Source organism: Ranitomeya imitator, chromosome 2, assembly GCF_032444005.1.
Source record: "Ranitomeya imitator isolate aRanImi1 chromosome 2, aRanImi1.pri, whole genome shotgun sequence".
Lineage (NCBI taxonomy): Eukaryota > Metazoa > Chordata > Amphibia > Anura > Dendrobatidae > Ranitomeya > Ranitomeya imitator.
This window is the reverse complement of record NC_091283.1, coordinates 820530636-820554198: the sequence shown is the minus strand read 5'-3', so window position 1 is coordinate 820554198 and position 23563 is coordinate 820530636. Positions and strand designations below refer to the sequence as shown.

Here is a 23563-nt window from a genome sequence, read left to right as displayed (position 1 = left end):
GCCACGAGAGGTGGTGAGTTCTCCATCAATGGATGTCTTCAGGCAGAGGCTGGACAGATATCTGTCTGAGATGGTTTAGTAACTCCTGCATTGAGCAGGGGGTCGGACATGATGACCCCAGAGGTCCCTTACAACTCTACCATTCTATCATTATGTACCGGGCAAGTACAGTAAGATGAAGGGTTCACAAGTAACAGACTGGACGGACGGTATTTGCTTTTGCAGCTTGGGACATGCCAAAGAAATTCTATTCTGTTCTTCATTTCTCGCCACCTCGCTATCACCTGCCCGAAACGCAGCGCTCGCTATAGCCACATGTCACAGAGCTGGAAATAAAGTCCTAATCCTCAGTAGTGCGGGTTTTGCTTTCCTAACCTTTCCTGCCGGGTACGCTTTATATTCATTTATTTTATTGTCTTTTGCAGCAGGAAAGTAATTTTAATAAAGCTCTTTAATCCAAGGACTTTGTCGAATATTATTAAGCTCCTATGCAGTAGCAGTGGACCAGAAATACTTGCCAGTAAAAAAAAAAAAAAAAGTTCTGCGCTAGTACTTTTAACCCTTGAGTGCACAGAGCGGACATGGATACGTTTTAAAGCCTTGGTCAACTATGTTGGATAGATATGAACAGTCGGGATCCTGCACGTTACAGGGATATACAGCATTATTGTTATATAAAGATACTATGTTATTACATAAATGGCATATTAAAGGCTATGAACAGCTTTGCGAAAAAAAAGCCTTTTTGCATAAATTCGTGTTTGCTTTGAGTTGGAAAAAAAGAGTTTTTGCTCATGTTTCAGGCTGCGATCATCAATCCTTCGTTCATTTTCAGCCACGTGATATGTAACTTATAAAGCCCAGTAATGCAACACTATCTACACGGATAAAGATCCCCCTTTAGGCCGTGCCTAAAGACAATGTATCATCAGAAAATAACCCATTGTGCAAATTTAGTTTTTGTGTTAAATGTATTTTTTAAAACGTTTTGGTGAAATTTTTTAAAAATGTCCCATATTTTAAAAATAAAACCCAAAACTTAAAGGAGTATTCTCATGTCCAAGATCGTACACCATCATGTTGTAGGTGTAGTACTAATAATATTCGCAAATACCTCCAATTAGAAATGTAGTATAGTTTTTCTGCTTAGCTATGCCACTCAACCTATGTACAGGTCAGGGTAATAGCTTAGGTCTTCATGGTTACGACCAATAACAACTAATTGTCACGATGTGAGTGGTTGTTACCATGGATACGTAAGCTACTGCAGTGCCCTGCACATGAGTAAAGAGACATAGCTAATCAGGAGAACTATACACTGTGTGCAGACTTATTAGGCAAGTTGAATTTTAGAGGATTATTTTTATTATTGATCAACAGCTATGTTCTCAATCAACCCAAAAGACTCATAAATATCAAAGCTTAATATTTTTGGAAGTTGGAGTGTTTTTTTTTTTTAGATTTGGCTATCTTAGGAGGATATCTGTTTGTGCAGGTAACTATTACTGTGCAGAATTATTAGGCAACTTAATAAAAACCAAATATATTTCCATCTCACTTGTTTATTTTCACCAGGTAAACCAATATAACTGCACAAAATTTAGAAATAATCGTTTCTGACATGAAAAAAAAAAAAAAAATTAGTGACTAATATAGCCCCCTTTCTTTATGATGACACTCGGCAGCCTCCATCCATAGATTCTGTCAGTTGCTTGATCTGTTTACGATGAACATTGCGTGCACCACAGCCTCCAGACACTGCTTTGAGAGGTGGACTGTTTTCCCTCCCTGTAGATCTCACATTTTATGAGGGACCACAGGTTCTCTATGGGGTTCAGATCAGGTGAACAAGGGGGCCATGTCATTATTTTTTCTTCTTTGAGACCTTTACTGGCCAGCCACGCTGTGGAGTAGTTGGAGGCATGTGATGGAGCATTGTCCTGCATGAAAATCATGTTTTTCTTGAACAATACCGACTTCTTCCTGTACCACTGCTTGAAGAAGTTGTCTTCCAGAAACTGGCAGTAGGTCTGGGAGTTGAGCTTCACTCCATCCTCAACCCGAAAAGGTCCCACAAGTTCATCTTTGATGATCCCAGCCCATACCAGTACCCCACCTCCACCTTGCTGGCGTCTGAGTCGGAGTGGAGCTCTCTGCCCTTTACTGATCCAGCCTCTGGCCTGTCCATCTGGCCCATCAAGAGTCACTCTCATTTCATCAGTCCATAAAACCTTTGAAAAGTCAGTCTAAAGATATTTCTTGGCCCAGTCTTGACGTTTTATCTTATGTTTCTTGTTCAAAGGTGGTCGTTTTTCAGCCTTCCTTACCTTGGCCATGTCCCTGAGTATCGCACACCTTGTGCTTTTTGTTACTCCAGTAACGTTGCAGCTGTGGAATATGGCAAAACTGGTGGCAAATGGCATCTTGGCAGCTTCACGCTTGATTTTCCTCAGTTCATGGGCAGTTATTTTGCGCCTTTTTTTGCCCAATACGCTTCTCGCGACCCTGTTGGCTATTTGCCATGAAACACTTGATTGTTCGGTGATCACGCTTCAAAAGTTTGGCGATTTCAAGACTGCTGCATCCCTCTGCAAGACATCTCACAATTATGGACTTTTCAGAGCCGTCAAATCTCTCATCTGACCCATTTTGCCAAAGGAAAGGAAGTTGCCTAATAATTACGCACACCTTATATAGGGTTTTGATGTCATTAGACAACACCCTTCCTCATTACAGAGATGCACATCACCTGATTTACATAATTGGTAGTTGGTCCTGAACAGCTTGGAGTAGGACAACATGTGTAAAAAGTCTCATGTGAGCAAAATACAACTTGCCTAATAATTCTGCACACAGTGTAGTGCATTTTTTATTGGATGTATTTGCTAATATTGTTCTCATTATGCGTACTACATGTTGGAGTAGGATCTTAGAATTTGAATACCCCTTTCCATTTTTATCTTTTTTAAGATAGTGATATGGGAAATTTGACAAAAATGATACGAGAAAAGACGAGACCGCAATCAGGATAAACATATCTTGTTCTGCGCAGGAGCGGGAGCTGCAAGGTTTTTCCCAGGCAATTTTTCCCCAGAAAAAAAAGGGGGCAAGAAATGTCTGTTTTCTGCGGCACTCCAGGAGGAGGCGGCGCGTTCCTCTACAGCTCCATCCGGGTCCTCACTGTGCAGAGACAATTGGGATTAGGAAGTTGCATCTTTCCCATCTGCCGCCCGCCGGGCATCTTTTTATTAAACTACAGATCTATAGTAAAACCAATGAAGTACAAAATTATACAATAAAACCATAAGAGTTGTACTTGTCCGGGATCATCCGTGTGCCGAATCAACAGTTTTTCCAGGACCGTAGATTTTATATAAATTTTAAGACATAACCAGGGTGTATTTATCCTAAAAAAAAACAAAAAACATAATAGTAAAAGAATATCGAACTGTTGTAGCCTTGATTATCAGGAATTCTGAGGTGCATATTGTGAGGTTCTGCAGCATCTGATGTATGTATTATGAGGCTCTGCAGCAGCTGTGGTGTGTATTATGAGGCTCTGCAGCATCTGCGGTGTGTATTATGAGGTTTTGCTGCAGTTGAGATGTGTCTTATGAGGTTCTGCAGCAGCAGATGTGTGTATTGTGAAGTTCTGCAGCAGCTGAGGTGTGTATTATGAAGGTCTGCAGCAGACGAGATGTGTTTTATGAGGTTCTGCAGCAGCAGATGTGTGTATTATAAGGTTCTGCAGCAACTGCGGTGTATATTATGAGGTTCTGCAGCAGCTGGGGTTTGCATTTTAAGGTTCTACAGTAGCTGAGGTATGTATTATGAGATTCTACAGCAGCTGAGGTGTCTTATGAGGTTCTGCAGCAGCTGAATTGTATATTATGAGGTTCTGCAGCAGCTTGTGAGGTTTTGCTGCACATGAGATGTGTGTCATGATGCTTGGCACCAGCAATGACTGTATGATACTCCCTGCTGCTGAAGAACCTCTTGTTACAGAGGGAGCACTACTAATCAACCACTGGTTGGTTAAGAAGTAACTTCCTCCAGTAGTGACCTGTGACGCGGGATTAGTAGCCCATATGGGGGGCCGCTCCTCTCTGTAGAAGGCTATGATGATCTGATTATGATTTGCAGACATGTGAGTGATCGGTGTATTATACGGTTGTTCCCTCCGGCCCCTCGCCTCCTGTAATCCTCATCAGGTTATTACTGCCCCCCAGTTCTATTGTATCCGCCGGCAGAGAGCAGGCGATTCATCATAGGGACAGTTCTCCTATTATTGGACTAGTCCCTGACGAGAGGGACTGAGCGTTATGTAATAGAGATGGAGATCGCATTCAGATGCGCCTGGTAATGTCAGAAGACCCCATCTATCTCCGCTCGCTCGGCCACTTTTGCTTGCACAGTTCTCTCTGCTCCCCACCGACTCTCCCAGTGATTCACTCTGATCACATTCCCACAACATTCAGCGTTCTGTCCATTTTGGAGGATATTGTGGTCCTTGGGGTCCTTGATCACACTTACATGGAGAGCGTGCCGCAGCGCATTATGGGGGGATGAGTGACCGGAGAATACACCCGACTCCAAGAAGCGCCCAGGTCACTCCGGTGATATTCTGACTCTCCTCATTACATAATATGTTCCTAAAAAGAAAATGTACGGCATCATATGTTGTCCCTGTGGCCTTCTGTCTGCCGTTACTGACACCCACTGCTTTGTCTATATTCCTGCATTTTATTGAAGGGAATGTCATGAAAAATAACCTCTTGTTTAAATCAGGATTTTATGGTAAATGTATATTTTTTCATTTGTGATTTTTTTTTCACATTTTCTAAATCACTATTTATGTTAATATAAATTCCAAAGATCATTGTACAGGAGGAGGAGGTGAGCTGTGATATCACCTATTGTGAATGGTGGATCCTGTGTTATCTGCTGTATATAGAGGTGTTATCAGTCGTTGTACAGGAGGAGGAGGTGAGCTGTGACATCACCTATTGTGAATGGTGGATCCTGTGTTATCTACTGTATATAGAGGTGTTATCAGTCATTGTACAGGAGGAGGAGGTGAGCTGTGACATCACCTATTGTGAATGGTGGATCCTGTGTTATCTACTGTATATAGAGGTGTTATCAGTCATTGTACAGGAGGAGGAGGTGAGCTGTGACATCACCTATTGTGAATGGTGGATCCTGTGTTATCTACTGTATATAGAGGTGTTATCAGTCATTGTACAGGAGGAGGAGGTGAGCTGTGACATCACCTATTGTGAATGGTGGATCCTGTGTTATCTACTGTATATAGAGGTGTTATCACTCATTGTACAGGAGGAGGAGGTGAGCTGTGACATCATCCATTGTGAATGGTGGATCCTGTGTTATCTACTGTATATAGAGGTGTTATCAGTCATTGTACAGGAGGAGGAGGTGAGCTGTGACATCACCTATTGTGAATGGTGGATCCTGTGTTATCTACTGTATATAGAGGTGTTGTCAGTCATTGTACAGGAGGAGGAGGAGGTGAGCTGTGATATCACCTATTGTGAATGGTGGATCCTGTGTTATCTACTGTGTATAGAGGTGTTATCCGTCATTATAGAGGGGGAGGTGAGCTGTGACATCACCTATTGTGAAAATTGAACCCTGTGTCATCTTCTGTACATAGAGGTTTTAGCGGTCATTGTAGAGGAGGAGGAGGAGGTGAGCCGTGACTCCACATAGTGAATGGTGAGCCCCATCATCTCTTATATATACAATGCAACCTTTGGAATTCTGTCTCTGACGATAATTGAAGTCTTCTGTTCACCCCATGAAGCTTGAGTCTAGTATTAGGCCTAGTGGTCAATTTGGAAATTGCAAGATTTCTGATTTTTTCATATAATGATAAGGAAAATATGAAAAAAAAATTCAAAAATACATTTAACATAAGTTTCATACATTTATGGCATATCCCATGCAAACTAATGGAAATTCCGTTGTCTACTTCACTGACAGCAGCGCACTTCACTCCATTTGTGGGGCTCGCATTAGCTTTACCTTTTCTTGCCATGTATAAGATGGGATTACTCCTTTTAAGTAATAAGTAACATTCTGATTTACATATTCCCTTTAAATGGAATCTGTTAGCAGGTTTTCTATGTAATCGGAGAGCAGCATGATGTTGAGACAAGAGACCTGATTCCAGTGATGTGTCACTTAATTTACTGGGTGCAGCAGTTGTGATAGAATCACAGTCTTCTCTGCTGCAGATCTAGCAGAGCTCGAATGCTGAGCTGTGTATATCCCCGCCCATACCACTGATTGGCTGCTTTCTGACATTATAGAGTGTACCCAGAAAGCTGCCAATCAGTGGTGTCGGCGGGGTTAAACAACAATCCTGTAGTGATAATCTCCTGCTGATAAAACGCTGATTTTATTTAAACACATTTCTCCACTCCCCATCTTATTACCAGTCTTGGTATATCTTAATTGTTTTCAGTGCTTTCACATATTGATACTTTTGACCTGTATTTTGCATGCGGCACCTTGATCTTATTCCGATACTGCTCACTTGTTACCTTATGGCCTGTTCTTTTGGCTCCTCTCATGTACATTGCTCTATTTGTGGCTTTTTCTCAGCACTTCGTTTCATTACCTTGTATCCCCAGTGCAGCCTCCCTTTCTTTGACTTCTATAGGGGAATGTGTCTTTGTATATTATAATTATGTGTACTTTCTTTTTTATTATTATTTTGTGTCATTTGTGATCTGATGAAATTCTTTGTATTTGTGGAATCCTCTAGCTTAGGGGTCCCCAACTCCAGTCCTCAAGGCCCACCAACAGGTCATGTTTTCAGGATTTCCTTTGCATTGCACAGGTGATGCAATTATTACCTGGGCAAGACTAAGGAAATCCTGAAAACATGACATGTTGGTGGGCCTTGAGGACTGGAGTTGGGGACCCCTGCTCTAGCTTCATACACTTCTTTTATCTCTTTTGGTGACAAGTGAAACGTAATTTCTTTTTTACGGTCACTGCGCAAACTGTTATCAGCACCAATGATCTAAAAAGAAGTGACTCTATAGCTGTAAGGTGCTCCATAATAAATGTCACTGTCACTTTAACACTCACTTTGGAAATAAATAGCATGCTAACTTTTTCTGTGAATTTTGCAAGAAAAAGCCCAGGATTAGCCTCATTGAATGATGATGAGGATATTCCTTGTGTGGAATCTATTGCAAATCCACAACAGTAATCTAAGTGGCAGCAATTGTTTTCTGCCAAGGATCGTATTTACTACTAAGTATTGTAATGTGAGATGTGTACGTAGGGACCTGTCAATCACCGGCCAGGCTCCCCGCTGGACTGGTCTAGTCTCTGCCTATTATCCAGTGTATCAAACTAAACTATATCAAAAACAAAACCCAAGAAAAAAAACAAATTGAGCATCTACCCTATAGTAAGTCAATAAATTAATAGTACATGTAAATAACATATGGTACTTCGTTAACACTATTTTGATACAAAGAGCATATAAGTCGTCCCGCCACGACAAGGTGTACCCGATCAGGATGGTCCTGCCCTTTCTGAGCTAGGCATTTATCTATATAGCTTCCCATGGATGGGTGTCGGTCCCTGTCCTGCTGCGCTCTGCATTTCTTCATAATGAGGTCGGCTGACACAAGATAAGATTTTAATGCTAGTGACCGGATAGGATAGTCCCAACTGGGTCACCTTGTTGTGGTGGGATGGATTTTATGCTTTTTTTTTTTTAAACAAAATAAATCAAAATAATGTTATCTAAGTACGCTATGCTATTTACATGTACTATTACTATTTACTTACTGTAGAGTATATACTGAATTTAGTTTTTTCTTGGGTTTTTTCTGTAAAATGTCACAGTGTGAACGTGCTCTTACACTTTGCACGTCTACCAGCTCATTTCCTTGTTTTTTTTCTATAACTGGAATGCTTTATAGTAAAACATACGTGGCTGCAATCAGACCAGTTTTTTTTTTTAAATGCCCTGATACTTAAAACCATAGAATTCAACTGTACGTACTTTTGTTAAATATTTATATATAAATGGATATACAGTGCATTGAAAAAGTCTTCACACCCCGTGAACTTTTCCGCATTTTTTCATGTTACACCCAAATACTTAAATGTATTTTATTGGGATTTTATGTGACACTGTGATGCCAATACAAAGAAGAAAGTATTGGTAAATCGCCATGAAAACACTATCCCCTCCGTCAAACATGGTGGTGTCAGCATCATGCCGTGGGGATGCTTTTCCTCAGCAATGACAATGAGCTTTTCTTCAGCTGGTCAGAGTTGAGGAAGATGGATGGAGCTAAATAATGGACAATCCTGGAGGAAAACCTGTTAAAGGCAGCAGAAAACCCTGTATCATTTCCTTTACACTTCACTAACACTTGCTACTTTGTGTTGGTATATCGCATAAAATCCCAATAAAATACCTTTAAGTATTGGCGTGTAACGTGAAAAAATGTGGAAAGGTTCATGCAGTGTGAATACTTTTTGCAAGGCGCTGTAGATAAGAAATGGTGTAAAATGCCCTTGATGTTAAATACTGGCTGTACAGCAAAGTCTTCTTCTTCCATCACTGTTTGCCTAGAAGGAATTGGCTTTCTTTTCCTCTATGGAGCCGATAGAATAGGAGTTAGTACATGTCTACGAGGCGAGTGTGCAAAACTGTAAGAGATGGCGGCTAATGATAACACCTAGTGCTTCATTGTAATGTACCCGAGCAAGAATGATTGATTGACTTCATATATCTCCATCATCTCTTCTCAGATGTGGGAGGAGGCCATTACCCTGGGCAAAGAACTGGCCGAGCAATATGAAAATGAAATGTTTGACTATGAGCATTTGAGTGAATTACTGGTGAGTCGGTTATTTTTTTTTTTTCTTTGTTGCATTTACATTTGTTTTGTTTGTTTCCAGTCTTTATGAATGCAGTAAAGTCATTGTGCATTGTCTCATGTCTGTCAGCAGAATCGCTTTTAACCTGTGACCTCTCCCCTGCTCTACTTCTATTGTAGGTTGTATGGATTCCAGGACAACAGTCTTTATAGGGTTTAGAACTCAGATTTTATGTTGTTGTTTTTTTTTTTTTTTTTTTTTATCTACCGTAAGTCTATTGCATATACCTAGAGCTACATTATGGCTTCTTGCAGCTTCAAGTGAGGGGTCTTACTGCCTACAAATTACACACTGCATCGTACCAATTATTCAGGATAATTATCATAAGCTGCCATGAGTGTGTACTTGACAAATAACACCTTTTCAGGCCATTATAAGACGTGAATTTCACATTTTCACTTATCTCTAATTTTCAGTTGTTTCTGAGCTAGTGATTAGAAACTAGCTGCTATAATGTCTCCCATAAATAATACACATAGACATTAGGGATTCATACTCTCCTGTCTTTATGTACCCGATTTGCAGAATCCGCTGCATGGAAGACATTATAAAGCAGTACTGAGCAGTGTAGCTGTGAATCCAGCACGGGTAAAATACATATAAAATAGCTGCACTGTCTGTGTGTCGGATTCTTCCATCCACTCTTTTTAGATTTCAGTACATCCCCTAAGGATGTATAATGTTAACCTGACCGGATTGAAGATCTATAAAAAAAAAAAAAAATCACTACTAAATTTTGAAATCAGATGAAGATATGGCGAATAAATATAGCAGACATTCAGAATCAGCAGTATGGAGGACATTATGCAGCAGTAATGAGCAGTGTAGCTGTGAATTCAGCGCTGATTATAAGATAATAAACATATAAAGTAGCTGCACCGTCTGTGTCTGTACCTGCACCTCATTTTCCTCCATCCACTATCCTTAGACTTCAGTACAGAGGTAGTGGTAATCTGATCTCTCAGTAGGCAGTAAGCTCTCTCTAGTTGTACCCTAAAAATGCATAATGTCCAGACCGGACTGAAGATCTGTAAAAATTAATCAACACTGAATTATGCAATCAGATGGAGAGATGGCGAATAAATAATACCGTTTGTGGCGCCGGAGTCTGGGCAGCAGTAAACCTGATATAGCGGAGAAACAGAATTTTAATGTTTGACGTCTGCAGCTTACGGACTATTGCTGGCATCCAAAATGGCTAATAATCCAGGCTGCTCTCCTAATCAGATTGGGCCGCCTCCTTAGAGCACCGCTCTGATACCCCGCGTGCTTATTCCTCGCTTCTGTTCTTTAACACCGTTCTTTTCATTGCAGAAGAAACAAGCGCAGTTTTTCGAAAGCATCGTGAAGGTTATCCGGCCAAAGCCTGACTACTTTGCTGTGGGATATTTTGGACAAGGATTCCCCACGTTCCTTAGGGTACATGTAAAATTAATGTTGAATCTGTTAATACTGCCCGGGCTGAGAAACTTAAATGCATGTATTAGGGGTTAACCATCATTTTTACAATTGCTTTTTATTAAACATTGTGCGCCATTTTATTTTTACAGACCCTTTGTTTCCTGACACATTCAACTTTGATGTGGTCTGTGGTCATACATCAGCTGAGATGAGCTCAGAAGAAGACCAGTAAAAGGGTTATAAACTCCTCCAGTTACAGCGGGCTGACTGACAGATTCCCAGTTAGCTCTTTCTGCAGACAGCAATAGACAATGTAACACAGAGGCTGCTGGAGGCAAACGGCGCAAAATGTATAATGAAATCCAAATTCCGAAAATTTATTTTTTAGCCCAAAATATTGTCATTTTAATAGAATGTGTCATCAAGATTTTAGGTACCAAACTAATGGCATGTGTGTAAAAGCGCTTTATTGCTGATTTTTCTTGTAGAAATATGTTTTTGCTGTTTTAGAGAAATTTTTAGTTTTTAAGCTAATGAGTTGTAAGTGCAGTGTGCTGGTGCTGCACTTACAGCTTTCCGGCCTCTCCCTATTCCCCGCCTGCTGCCTGCCTCCTGTCAATCACGGGCAGGTTACTCATGTGTCAGACAGAGAGAAGAGGGCAGCAGCAGGCGGGGAATAGGGGGATACAATTCAGCATGGCATTGGGGTATAAAATCCCGATGACAAGCTCTCTTTATGATAAAAATGTGCCCCCTTTACCTTGCAGCTCAGCTTATGTTTTTTTTTGGGGGGGGGGGCATTATGATTAGACCATTTGGGTCAATCGTCGGAGTACCCTCCAGGTGCAAGTTCTTTAAAGAGATTGTAAGTTGATGGCTTGTTGCCAGTATATTCCATTACTTCATAATATTGGGGGTTCAACCTCGAGTATCTCCAGAGTGAAGAGGCCGCAGTTCGAGATAAGCAAAAATATATGAAAGACCCTGGACCCCTGCATGGTTGGTGGCTGGGCACGACTGCAGCAGTTGCCCTGCATGGTAGGTGGTCGGGCACGACTGTACAGAAGCTCCCCTGCATGGTAGGTGGCCGGCCACAAATGTGCAGAAGCTCCCCTGCATGGTAGGTGGCCGGCCACAAATGTGCAGAAGCACCCCTGCATGGTAGGTGGCCGGCCACAAATGTGCAGAAGCTCCCCTGCATGGTAGGTGGCCGGCCACAAATGTGCAGAAGCTCCCCTGCATGGTAGGTGGCCGGGCACGACTGTGCAGAAGCTCCCCTTCATGGTAGGTGGCCGGGCACAAATGTGCAGAAGCACCCCTGCATGGTAGGTGGCCGGCCACAAATGTGCAGAAGCTCCCCTGCATGGTAGGTGGCCGGGCACAAATGTGCAGAAGCTCCCCTGCATGGTAGGTGGCCGGGCACGACTGTGCAGAAGCTCCCCTGCATGGTAGGTGGCCGGCCACAAATGTGCAGAAGCTCCCCTGCATGGTAGGTGGCCGGGCACGACTGTGCAGAAGCTCCCCTTCATGGTAGGTGGCCGGCCACAAATGTGCAGAAGCTCCCCTGCATGGTAGGTGGCCGGGCACGACTGTGCAGAAGCTCCCCTGCATGGTAGGTGGCCGGCCACAAATGTGCAGAAGCTCCCCTGCATGGTAGGTGGCCAGCCACAAATGTGCAGAAGCTCCCCTGCATGGTAAGTGGCCGGCCACAAATGTGCAGAAGCTCCCCTGCATGGTAGGTGGCCGGGCACGACTGTGCAGAAGTTCCCCAGCATGGTTGGTGACTGGGCACGACTGCAGCAGTTGCCCTGCATGGTAGGTGGTCGGGCACGACTGTACAGAAGCTCCCCTGCATGGTAGGTGGCCGGCCACAAATGTGCAGAAGCTCCCCTGCATGGTAGGTGGCCGGCCACAAATGTGCAGAAGCTCCCCTGCATGGTAGGTGGCCGGGCACGACTGTGCAGAAGTTCCCCTGCATGGTAGGTGGCCGGGCACGACTGTGCAGAAGTTCCCCTGCATGGTAGGTGGTCAGGCATGACTGTGCAGAAGTTCTCCTGTATGGTGGGTGGTCAGGCACGACTGTGCAGAAGTTCCCCTGCATGGTAGGTGGCCGGGCACGACTGTGCAGAAGTTCCCCTGCATGGTAGGTGGCCGGGCACGACTGTGCAGAAGTTCCCCTGCATGGTAGGTGGCCGGGCACGACTGTGCAGAAGTTCCCCTGCATGGTAGGTGGTCAGGCACGACTGTGCAGAAGTTCTCCTGTATGGTGGGTGGTCAGGCACGACTGTGCAGAAGTTCCCCTGCATGGTAGGTGGTCAGGCACGACTGTGCAGAAGTTCTCCTGTATAGTGGGTGGTCAGGCACGACTGTGCAGAAGTTCTCCTGTATGGTAGGTGGCCGGGCATGACTGTGCAGAAGTTCCCCTGTATGGTGGGTGGTCAGGCACGACTGTGCAGAAGTTCTCCTGTATGGTGGGTGGTCAGGCACGACTGTGCAGAAGTTCCCCTGCATGGTAGGTGGTCAGGCACGACTGTGCAGAAGTTCTCCTGTATAGTGGGTGGTCAGGCACGACTGTGCAGAAGTTCTCCTGTATGGTAGCTGGCCGGGCATGACTGTGCAGAAGTTCTCCTGTATGGTAGGTGGTCAGGCACGACTGTGCAGAAGTTCTCCTGTATAGTGGGTGGTCAGGCACGACTGTGCAGAAGTTCTCCTGTATGGTAGGTGGTCAGGCACGACTGTGCAGAAGTTCTCCTGTATGGTAGGTGGTCAGGCACGACTGTGCAGAAGTTCTCCTGTATAGTGGGTGGTCAGGCACGACTGTGCAGAAGTTCTCCTGTATGGTAGGTGGTAAGGCACGACTGTGCAGAAGTTCTCCTGTATGGTAGGTGGTCAGGCACGACTGTGCAGAAGTTCTCCTGCATGGTAGGTGGTCAGGCATGACTGTGCAGAAGTTCCCTGCATCCTTCAGATATGTAGGGGGTCATATATATATTTTATCCCCATGATCATATATTGATGATAGGTCATCACTTCATGAGACAGAAATGCCCCTGGGGTGTGAGTCCCCTACTCCTGATGTGCAGTGATGTGCCCCGGCAGGTTATCCTCCCTTATTTGGGATTTCTAGTGTACCTGTGTAAGTCTACATGGCGCAGTGCAGAATTGGGGGCCCCTATATGTCCCATCCGCAGTGGCGGCCTTTACGGAAGTAGGACATTGACAATCAATGCCGCTATTATCCGTCCTCCGGCACTAAATATCCAGGTGTGTCTGCAGTTTTCAGCATAGCGGCTGTCACCGATGAGCCGCGATTTGCAGAGCATTGAAATTCATAACGGGTTTAGTCCAACAAGCAATTTTCCAGCTTAGACACATTATGTGTGTAGTAAAAGAGTGAATAATGCAAACGGTGATCTGTGCCTTAAACATCTTTATTAATCCAGGGCCGGCTTCTCTTCACGAGCCAGCGGGTCTGCGTTTGGGCGGAAATGCATTTATTGGGTTTTCCATCGGCCGGACAGTTGGGGTCACTTTGTCACTCCTGTACATTAATCCGGGGACAGTTGTGTTTCATTATCTGGTTAGCGCATTGCCGAAAAAAAAATTGGTTTAAAAATAAAACAAAAACGTCAACCTCTTTTATTTCAATTTCTCTGTGGCGCCCTTGTCAATAATTTACTTTTTTTTTATTGCTTTTACATTTGATGAATTTACCTTATATAACTTGGTCTAGATCAGAGGCGAATGCATCTTTCCAGTGTGCACAGAAGTAGGTCAGCAAAAGTAGGAATCCATTGCCTGCTGGCATTCTTATTAAAACGATAATACCCGGTTTTGTTTCCGCCAGCCTCGCCACTAATATCGAGCCGCAGACATTTAATAAAGGTCACGTGGGCCGGCACGGTGAGGGCTGCTGGCTGAGCGTATTAGCGCACTTTGATTCCCAGATGAAAAAAAGCAAAAAAGTCCCTCCTGCTTTCCTTCTCCTGGTGCCCACAGATCGGTCGTGCTGCAAATAACAGCTAGTCATCTATTCATTACTGAAAGGGCTTTTCCCAATCACGTGGGCCGATCATTTCCTGGAAAGGAAAGCGGCGTCCTTTGCTGCGGGGAACACCTGGAGGATTTATGCCAGTGCCAGGAAGCCCCCAACTCTGGAAATAATGTTCCCAGACCTATAGGTTCATCTAAGATCTGGTACTCGTCTCCTCTTGTGGAGCAGAAAGACAGAATGTTTAGGATTTAACGATTGAATGGGTTGGAGTTAGCCGAGTACGGCCCTCTGTTAGTCCCATAGACGAGGAATGGAGCGCTGCTGCACATGTATGACCATCGCTCTGTTCATACAGTGGGGGGTCCAGAGCCCCCTCATCAGTATGACTGGGGTCTCCACTATCAGCAAGTGGCAGTGTGTTTGCAACATGTTTTATTGATGAGTTTCTTCCGTTTTTTTTTCTTCCCCAGAATAAAGTCTTCATTTACAGAGGTAAGGAGTATGAGCGACGGGAAGATTTTGAGGCTCGACTGTTAACTCAGTTTCCTAATGCCGAGAAGATGAAGACCACATCTCCACCGGGCGATGACATCAAGAGCTCTACTGGGCAATGTATCCTTAAAGGATCCAATGAGATAGAAATGGTGTGTGTGTATGTAGAAGTGTATATATAATGCACAGTATATGTCTTCTTCTATACACACTGCAATTTGATGAAAAGGAGAAAAGTACTGGGACACATGCTTAATCACAGAACTCAGATTTTCTCCTTTAGTCCCATTGCCCCTGGTGTATATTACATGGCTCGTCAAGCCTGGTATTTAACCTCTGGCCCCTTGCCCCCAGTGTACAACCTGTGGCCCCTTGCCCCCTGTGTATAACCTCAGGCCCCTCGCCCCGGTGTATAACCTCAGACCCCTTGCCCCCTGTGTATAACCTCAGGCCCCTCGCCCACAGTGTATAATTTCCGTTCCCCAGTGTATAGGCTGTGGCCCCTCGCCCCTGGTGTTTAATCTGCGGCCCCTCGCCCCCGATGTATAATGTGCGGCACCTCGCCCCTGGTGTATAATCTTTGATCCCTGGTGTATGATCTGTGGCCCCTCACCCCTGGTGTATAACCTTCGGCCCCTTGCCCCCCGGTGTATAACCTCCAACCGCTCGCACACAGTGTATAGCCTCCAACCCCTCGCCCACGGTGTATAAGCTTTGGCCCCTCGCCCTTGATATATAAGCTTGGCCCCCGATGTATAAGCTTCGGTCCCTCGCCCCCAATGTGTAAGCTTTGGCCCCTCGCCCCTGATGAGTAGGCTTCGGCCCCTCGCCCCGATGTGTAAGCTTCGGCCCCTGATGAGTAAGCTTCGGCCCCTCGCCCCCGATGTGCAAGCTTCGGCCCCTCGCCCTCGATGTATAAGGTTTGGCCCCTCACCCCCGATGTATAAGCTTCGGTCCCTCAACCCTGATGTATAAGCTTCGGCTCCTCGCCCACGATGTATGACTTCTGGCCCCTCGCCCCCGATGTATAAAATCCAGACCCTCGCCCCTGGTGTATAACCTCTGGCCACCCATCTATGCCGTTTGGCTTTAGTTAGACATGTGCCCCTGTATTAGCCACTGGTGCAACAAGTCCGTTCATGACATTTCTTCCACCTAAATCTTCCCCCATCACCTGTAAGTGATATTATTAAGAAGTGGAAAGAACCACAGTAACTCAGCCACTAAGTGGAGACCCCGTAACGTTATAGACTGGGGGGCTGAGTGCTGAGGAGGAGCAGCGGGCAGAAAAGTCACCAACGCTCTGCTGACTCCATAACTGCAGAGTTAAGACCCCCTCTGGTATTCACATCAGCACAAACACTGCGACCCCACCTGGGGTTTTATGGCTGAGCAGCTGTGCAGCCTTACATCACCAAGCACAATGCCGAACATCAGATGGAGTGGTGTAAAGCCGTCACCACTGGACTCTGGAGGAGACATGTTCTGTGCAGTGACGGATCACACTTCTCTATCTAGCATCTGATAGAGGAGTCTGGATTTGGTGATTCCAGGAGAACGTTACCCCCTGACTGCATTGTGCCCACTGTACAGATGGTGGAGGAAGATAAGGCTATGGGCTGTTATCAGGAGTTGGCTTATGAGTTTAAATGAAAGGAACTCTTAATACTTCAACATATAAGACATTTTAGATATTATGGCTTCCAATTTTGTGGGAACAGTTTAGTAAGGCCATATTTTGTTCTTCATGTTCTCCAGTGCACAAGGTCCATAGAGACATGGTTGGGGGAGTTTAGTGGAAGAACATGACCGGCTGCACAGAGTCCGTACCTCAACTCCATCCAACACCTTTGGGTTGAACTAGAATAGAGAATGTGAGCCCGGCCTCTCCTCAACATCGGTGTCTGACCCCACAAATACTCTACTGGATGAAAGGGAAAAAATGTCCACAAACACCTCAAAAATCTTGTAGAGAACCTTCTCAGAAGAGCGGAAGCTGGTATAGATGCAAACAGTGGGGAAAAGATTATCTCCTGCTTTTAACATTAATTTGCAGGATTAGCATCTTATAAATAAATGGAGCAAATCAGAAAATCACCATCCCCCATATATAACAGAATGACAGCATTGATAGATATTGTTAGATTTTTGGTGGAAGTTGTCTGGGTCGTCTCACAGGACGCGCTCAGAAGTCCCACGTACCGGCACTTGTCAGGTGGAAGAAAGAAAACAGAAAGAAGGCAATGTTTTTTCACAGTGCCTTGGGGCATTGCTCTCACCCCAGGCTATGAAATAACATTTATTTATTTATTTATTTAGTTTTTATTTGTTATGGAACTGAATGAACACTTCAGTATTAATCTTTAATTCTTACAATCAGACATTCAGTGTTTTACCGTAAAACCGTTGCTCGAGCTGCCACCAAAGTTCAAGAATAAACCTGTGTCTGAGCAGATTTTAAGGTACGTACAGGTTTTTCGTGAAGTTTTTCTTTTTTTGTTTTTTTAAAGTAGATCATATGTATGATCTGTGGGGTACAATTCTTGGAAACCTTACTGACCTGCAGAATCAAGGGTCCATGGCGCTGACTGGATCACCACTGCACCTACAGTACGTTTATTCTCAACATTGTAAAAGTAAAAACAAACAATTTTGTACATTTACCTGTTATTAAAAATTCTCATTATTCTCAAGAACAGAAGCATTTTTAATTATATAGTTTATTGCTTGTTGTCTAATGTTACTGCCACCTCTACTGTCTACCAGAGGTGGCCACTTTCCTAGCCAAGCAAACGAGAGCAGCACATGCAAGCACTGCTCTGAAGTCTCCCTGCGATGCTGCAGTGTAGAAATGGATGAACCTGAACAGTAAAGTTCGACGTCCGTACCGAACACCTACTGTTCGAGCACAGGCACCGAACACGGACTTTACCAAGAGGTCCGTGTTACTGTTTAGGTTCAGCTCCCCGAACACCGGGTGTTTGTCGCGCTGTCATTTCCATATTAATCACTGCTTCTCATCAGAGGTAAAATCATTACCACCGGCCAGACAGCTGTGTTTCCCATGCTGTCAAATGACAGCGTGAGCCCGCAGCTGTGATCGGAGGTAAAAAGTTTAACTCCGGTCATTTTCGTCAGCTGATGGGACTACTGATTCCATCAGGCTACGCCTGCTGCCACTAATAACAGCGAGAGCAGGCGGCTGATAGGAGTATTCATCAGCCTGTGCTCTAGATAAATAAATAATTTAAAAAAAAAACAGTGTGGGTTCCCCTGTATTTTTGATAACCAGCCAGGCAAAACTGACAGCTGGAGGCTGGAATCCTCAGCTGTCAGCGTTAGCAAGGCTGGTTATCAAGAATAGAGGGGTCTATAATTTAAAAAAAACGACTTTGGGTCCCCTCCATTTTTGATAACCAGCCTTAGGCTGGTAAGGGGCCATGGATGTTGCCCGGCTCTTCTCGCTTGCTCTGTAGTGGTGGCAAGTGGGGTTCGTATTTGTCGGGTTGGTGTTAACGGGTGACATCAAGCCCCAAGGCTTAGTAATTATCCATTACTAATCCTATAGTTATATGGTAAATAAAGACACAGCCAGAAAAAAGTAATTGAAAGAATGACACAGACTTACACGATAATAAATATATATATATCACACACTCATTGAAAACCTGCCATATCTGTAGTGACATCTCTGGATAAAGCTTGTGCTTTGCTTCTCTAATAAGCTAGACTTACTCATTTTTGTGATTATACAGTAATCCCCGATAGGGCTGGAAATAGTGGAGCAGATGTAAGAGAAATATTACATAACTGTGATGCAGCGCTGGCTTCCCCGCTCTGCCTTGTATCCTGTACTCCCGCACACATGTAGGAGGATGAAAAATCTGCGTAGCTGAGTGACCCTGCAGGCCAGAGACTGCGCGCCCGTCACATACTGTTCTCATGCCTCTCACAGAATGGAAAGTAAAGAAAGTGTTAATGGAAGTTCCAGAAATTCAGATCAGCAGATTATTAATAGGAGAAATGATCAGGAACGGAGTTACAGCGCTGTGTTAAAGGGATTATTTTAATTTATTCACTTTTATGTCTCTGGTGTTTTTTTTCGGATTCCCTTTTTATTGCTCTCATAAAATAGAAGCTTTTCTATTATTGCTGTTGGATTATATAAAGAGATCAAGGCGGACATATCAGCAGTTTTTATCATGTAAACTACATACATTATTATATAGTTTGCTTGGACCTGATGAGATTGGTATACTTAATTAAAAATAATCTGTATCAGAATAGCTATATAATGCTGATATTACAAAATTAGTTTTTTATATGACTTCTAAAATGCCAATTTTAATATCAGGAGGTAAAACTTTGAAAAAGTACCAGACAGGCAGTCTGACATGGAATTTCAAAGTAAGCGCAACAGTCTCATCAGGTCTACAAAATCTATTTGCTAAGATATAATATCTCTATTGTGAAATCTGGCAACAGATCTGCTTTAAGAGAGAGACATTGGAAAGACACAAAGAAAGGGTGAGCACATCAGTGTTAGATGATAAGTCATTCTCCGTCCCTTCCCACCCTTGCCCTTTCTTTTTAAGGGAACCTTTAACATCAGAATTCACTTTATCTGCAGATATAGAGTTAATCTGCAGGTAAATAGTGTTACAATGCTGCTGAAAGTGCAGCTACTGGGAGAAAATAAACTTATTTCCTCCTAATAACTGCCAGCTTTCAGTGATGGGGGCTTGCCCATAATGGCTACAGTAACTGAAAGCCGGCGGCTTCCTAGAAGAATTGGTTTATTTGCTTCCATAGCCACAGTTTCACTACAACAACCAAGCAGCATTGAAATGTTTACCTGCACATTAACCCTATATCTGCAGGTAAATGGCATTTTCTAAGATGACAAGTTGCCTTTAACACAGTGTATTAATTCCTTCCAGAGTGTTCTTTTAAAGGGAAGTTCCCTCGGCTCAGCTTTTTTTGACTGTTACCATAAGTCTTTTGAGTGATGGGGCAAAAGAGCAGAATCCTCTCCACCAAATGGGGAATCATCCACTGTGATTCTGTAAAAGTGGGTTGCATGTCCCCCTGTTGGGCTCCTGGTTTCATAGGTGATATCTGCACCTATCACAGACATGTTTAAGGCTGGAACTACACAGCGACTTGTTTTCAACAACCGACTGTGCAACTTGTCTGCACCTTGCTCTCATGCGACTAATTAGATTTTGCTGCAAAGAAATTAAAAAAAAAAAGAATCCGAATCACAGACAAGTTGCAATCAAGTCTATGTAAAATAGGAGTACCCCTTTAGTTAGTAAGCGCACAAATACAATTCCGTGGTTTCATTCTGTACATGCAGGCATCACAGGGCCTGTGATTGACAAACAAGGTAAATCATGACCCCCCACCACCACCGTACTTGGCAGTTCATATGAGGTGTTTGTGCCAATATACCGTGTTTGTTCAACGTTGTGCCGGGCATTATGGCCAAACATCTTCACATTGATCTTGATTGTCCAGTTTTGATTAGCTGCAACTTTATACATTTCAGCCCTGCTGCCATGTTCTCTTCCAAGGAAACCATACTTGTTCAGTCATTCTCTATTCGTACGGTCATGAACTTGAACAATTAACATTGCACTGAGCTGTACTTGAACAGTTAACAGGCCTTTAGAGTCTGAGCTGTAGCTCTTGAGTTTTTTTGTAATTACTCTTGAGTATTGCACAGTCTGGCCTTAGGGGGAATTTGTTAGGGTGTTCACCCCTGAGATCATTGCCAACTGTATTTAATGTTCTCCACTTCTTGGGAGGAGGGATTTACTTTTAAGTCTAGACTTCAGTGATTTTTTTCATATGCAAAAAAAGACCAATTTTCATAATTGTTTTGTCATTGTGTCCGTTTTTACCATCAATATTTTATTAGCGACTTACTTGTCTGCTTAAAAAATCTGTAACTAAAATTATAATAATTTGCAAAGCTTTTTGTCCCCATTGCAATGCTGATAAAGAATGGCGCATGGACGGCCCATAGACTTGTATGGGTGATTTTGATCTCTGTTGACTAAAATCAAAGACTGAGGTTTCTCCCTTTTTTTTTTTTTGTGGACACAAAATCCCCCAAAAATGAAAAAACTCAGACATAATATGAACAGCCACATAGACTGTAATGGTTACGTATTGTATCCAGGAAAAACACTGATAGAACTCAAGATGCAGATTTTCCTGCAGTCCTATGTCAACACACAGTGTGTCGGCATTGGAGTCAAACAAATGCAACTGGGGTAATACTGAGATGATATTCGTAAAGATCAGTCGATAATTTTACATACTTAAAGATCACCAGGGGAAGCCCCCACATGGGACCCTCTGCTTGGTTTTCCTCTCCTAGTGTGCAGAGATTAGAGTGTTATTGAATTATGTAAAGATAAGGAAGGTGTCTGCAGCAGCCTCACGATACACATGGCTGCCGGAGGCTACGTAATAGCCTGAGATCGCCCCTTAGATGTGTGTCCGCTGGGAATCCGCACAAAGCCTTGTTTTCTTCACCAATCATTAGGAAGTGCTGAGCATAAAGACAGAATTAAAACTCTGCTAAATGATTTTTTGCATATCATCTGCATTCAGCCGCGTTGGGGAGAAAGGTGCAGGCTGTTGCAGCGCATTTCAATTTATCAAATTCACGAAAGCGAGAATTTTCAATATTATAATTCATAGTAGAAGAATGGCTTTATAATTACTGCTAGGCGATCCTACATGGCCGGCACATCTTATTAGGAAAGGCTGTGGTTAAGTAGGGTGTGAGGAAATTTGCAGTCCAGCAGTGTGTGTGTGCGCGCGGATGTCTGTATGTATATTGTTGTGTGTGTGTATGTGTGTGTGTATGTGTGTGTGTATATATATATATATATATATATATATATATATATATATATATATATATATATATTATTTATTTTGCTTGTGTATATGTATATATATGTATTTATATTGTGTAATTGTATTTATTATTGTGTAGATCAGTGTAAAATATATATACAGTGGGGCAAAAAAGTATTTAGTCAGTCAGCAATAGTGCAAGTTCCACCACTTAAAAAGATGAGAGGCGTCTGTAATTTACATCATAGGTAGACCTCAACTATGGGAGACAAACTGAGAAAAAAAAATCCAGAAAATCACATTGTCTGTTTTTTTAACATTTTTTTTGCATATTATGGTGGAAAATAAGTATTTGGTCAGAAACAAACAATCAAGATTTCTGGCTCTCACAGACCTGTAACTTCTTCTTTAAGAGTCTCCTCTTTCCTCCACTCATTACCTGTAGTAATGGCACCTGTTTAAACTTGTTATCAGTATAAAAAGACACCTGTGCACACCCTCAAACAGTCTGACTCCAAACTCCACTATGGTGAAGACCAAAGAGCTGTCAAAGGACACCAGAAACAAAATTGTAGCCCTGCACCAGGCTGGGAAGACTGAATCTGCAATAGCCAACCAGCTTGGAGTGAAGAAATCAACAGTGGGAGCAATAATTAGAAAATGGAAGACATACAAGACCACTGATAATCTCCCTCGATCTGGGGCTCCACGCAAAATGCCACCCCGTGGGGTCAGAATTATCACAAGAACGGTGAGCAAAAATCCCAGAACCACGCGGGGGACCTAGTGAATGACCTGCAGAGAGCTGGGACCAATGTAACAAGGCCTACCATAAGTAACACACTACGCCACCATGGACTCAGATCCTGCAGTGCCAGACGTGTCCCACTGATAAAGCCAGTACATGTCCGGGCCCGTCTGAAGTTTGCTAGAGAGCATTTGGATGATCCAGAGGAGTTTTGGGAGAATGTCCTATGGTCTGATGAAACCAAACTGGAACTGTTTGGTGGAAACACAACTTGTCGTGTTTGGAGGAAAAAGAATACTGAGTTGCATACATCAAACACCATACCTACTGTAAAGCATGGTGGTGGAAACATCATGCTTTGGGGCTGTTTCTCTGCAAAGGGGCCAGGACGACTGATCCGGGTACATGAAAGAATGAATGGGGCCATGTATCGTGAGATTTTGAGTGCAAACCTCCTTCCATCAGCAAGGGCATTGAAGATGAAACGTGGCTGGGTCTTTCAACATGACAATGATCCAAAGCACACCGCCAGGGCAACGAAGGAGTGGCTTCGTAAGAAGCATTTCAAGGTCCTGGAGTGGCCTAGCCAGTCTCCAGATCTCAACCCTATAGAAAACCTTTGGAGGGAGTTGAAAGTCCGTGTTGCCAAGCGAAAAGCCAAAAACATCACTGCTCTAGAGGAGATCTGCATGGAGGAATGGGCCAACATACCAACAACAGTGTGTGGCAACCTTGTGAAGACTTACAGAAAACGTTTGACCCCTGTCATTGCCAACAAAGGATATATTACAAAGTATTGAGATGAAATTTTGTTTCTGACCAAATACTTATTTTCCACCATAATATGCAAATAAAATGTTAAAAAAACAGACAATGTGATTTTCTGGATTTTTTTTTCTCAGTTTGTCTCCCATAGTTGAGGTCTACCTATGATGTAAATTACAGACGCCTCTCATCTTTTTAAGTGGTGGAACTTGCACTATTGCTGACTGACTAAATACTTTTTTGCCCCACTGTATATATATTTGTGTGTGTTTATATTTTGAACACATGTTTGGACAAAAACTGCGTTACCTGTAAGAACGCTACTTAAGGCCTAACGCCTACCAGAGAGA

The 23563-nt window shown here is 43.4% G+C and overlaps 1 protein-coding gene across 1 annotated transcript in view; it reads left to right on the top strand.

Annotated features, from left to right (window-relative positions):
* The window catches only part of DOCK1 (dedicator of cytokinesis 1), a 421618-nt gene that overhangs the window by 367832 nt on the left and 30223 nt on the right, over positions 1-23563 (top strand). Inside the window, exons 39-42 of the mRNA XM_069753948.1 lie at positions 8809-8898; positions 10252-10356; positions 14803-14944; positions 17205-17286. Of these exons, the coding sequence (XP_069610049.1) occupies positions 8809-8898; positions 10252-10356; positions 14803-14944; positions 17205-17286 (419 nt within the window). The remainder of the gene's footprint in view (positions 1-8808; positions 8899-10251; positions 10357-14802; positions 14945-17204; positions 17287-23563) is intronic.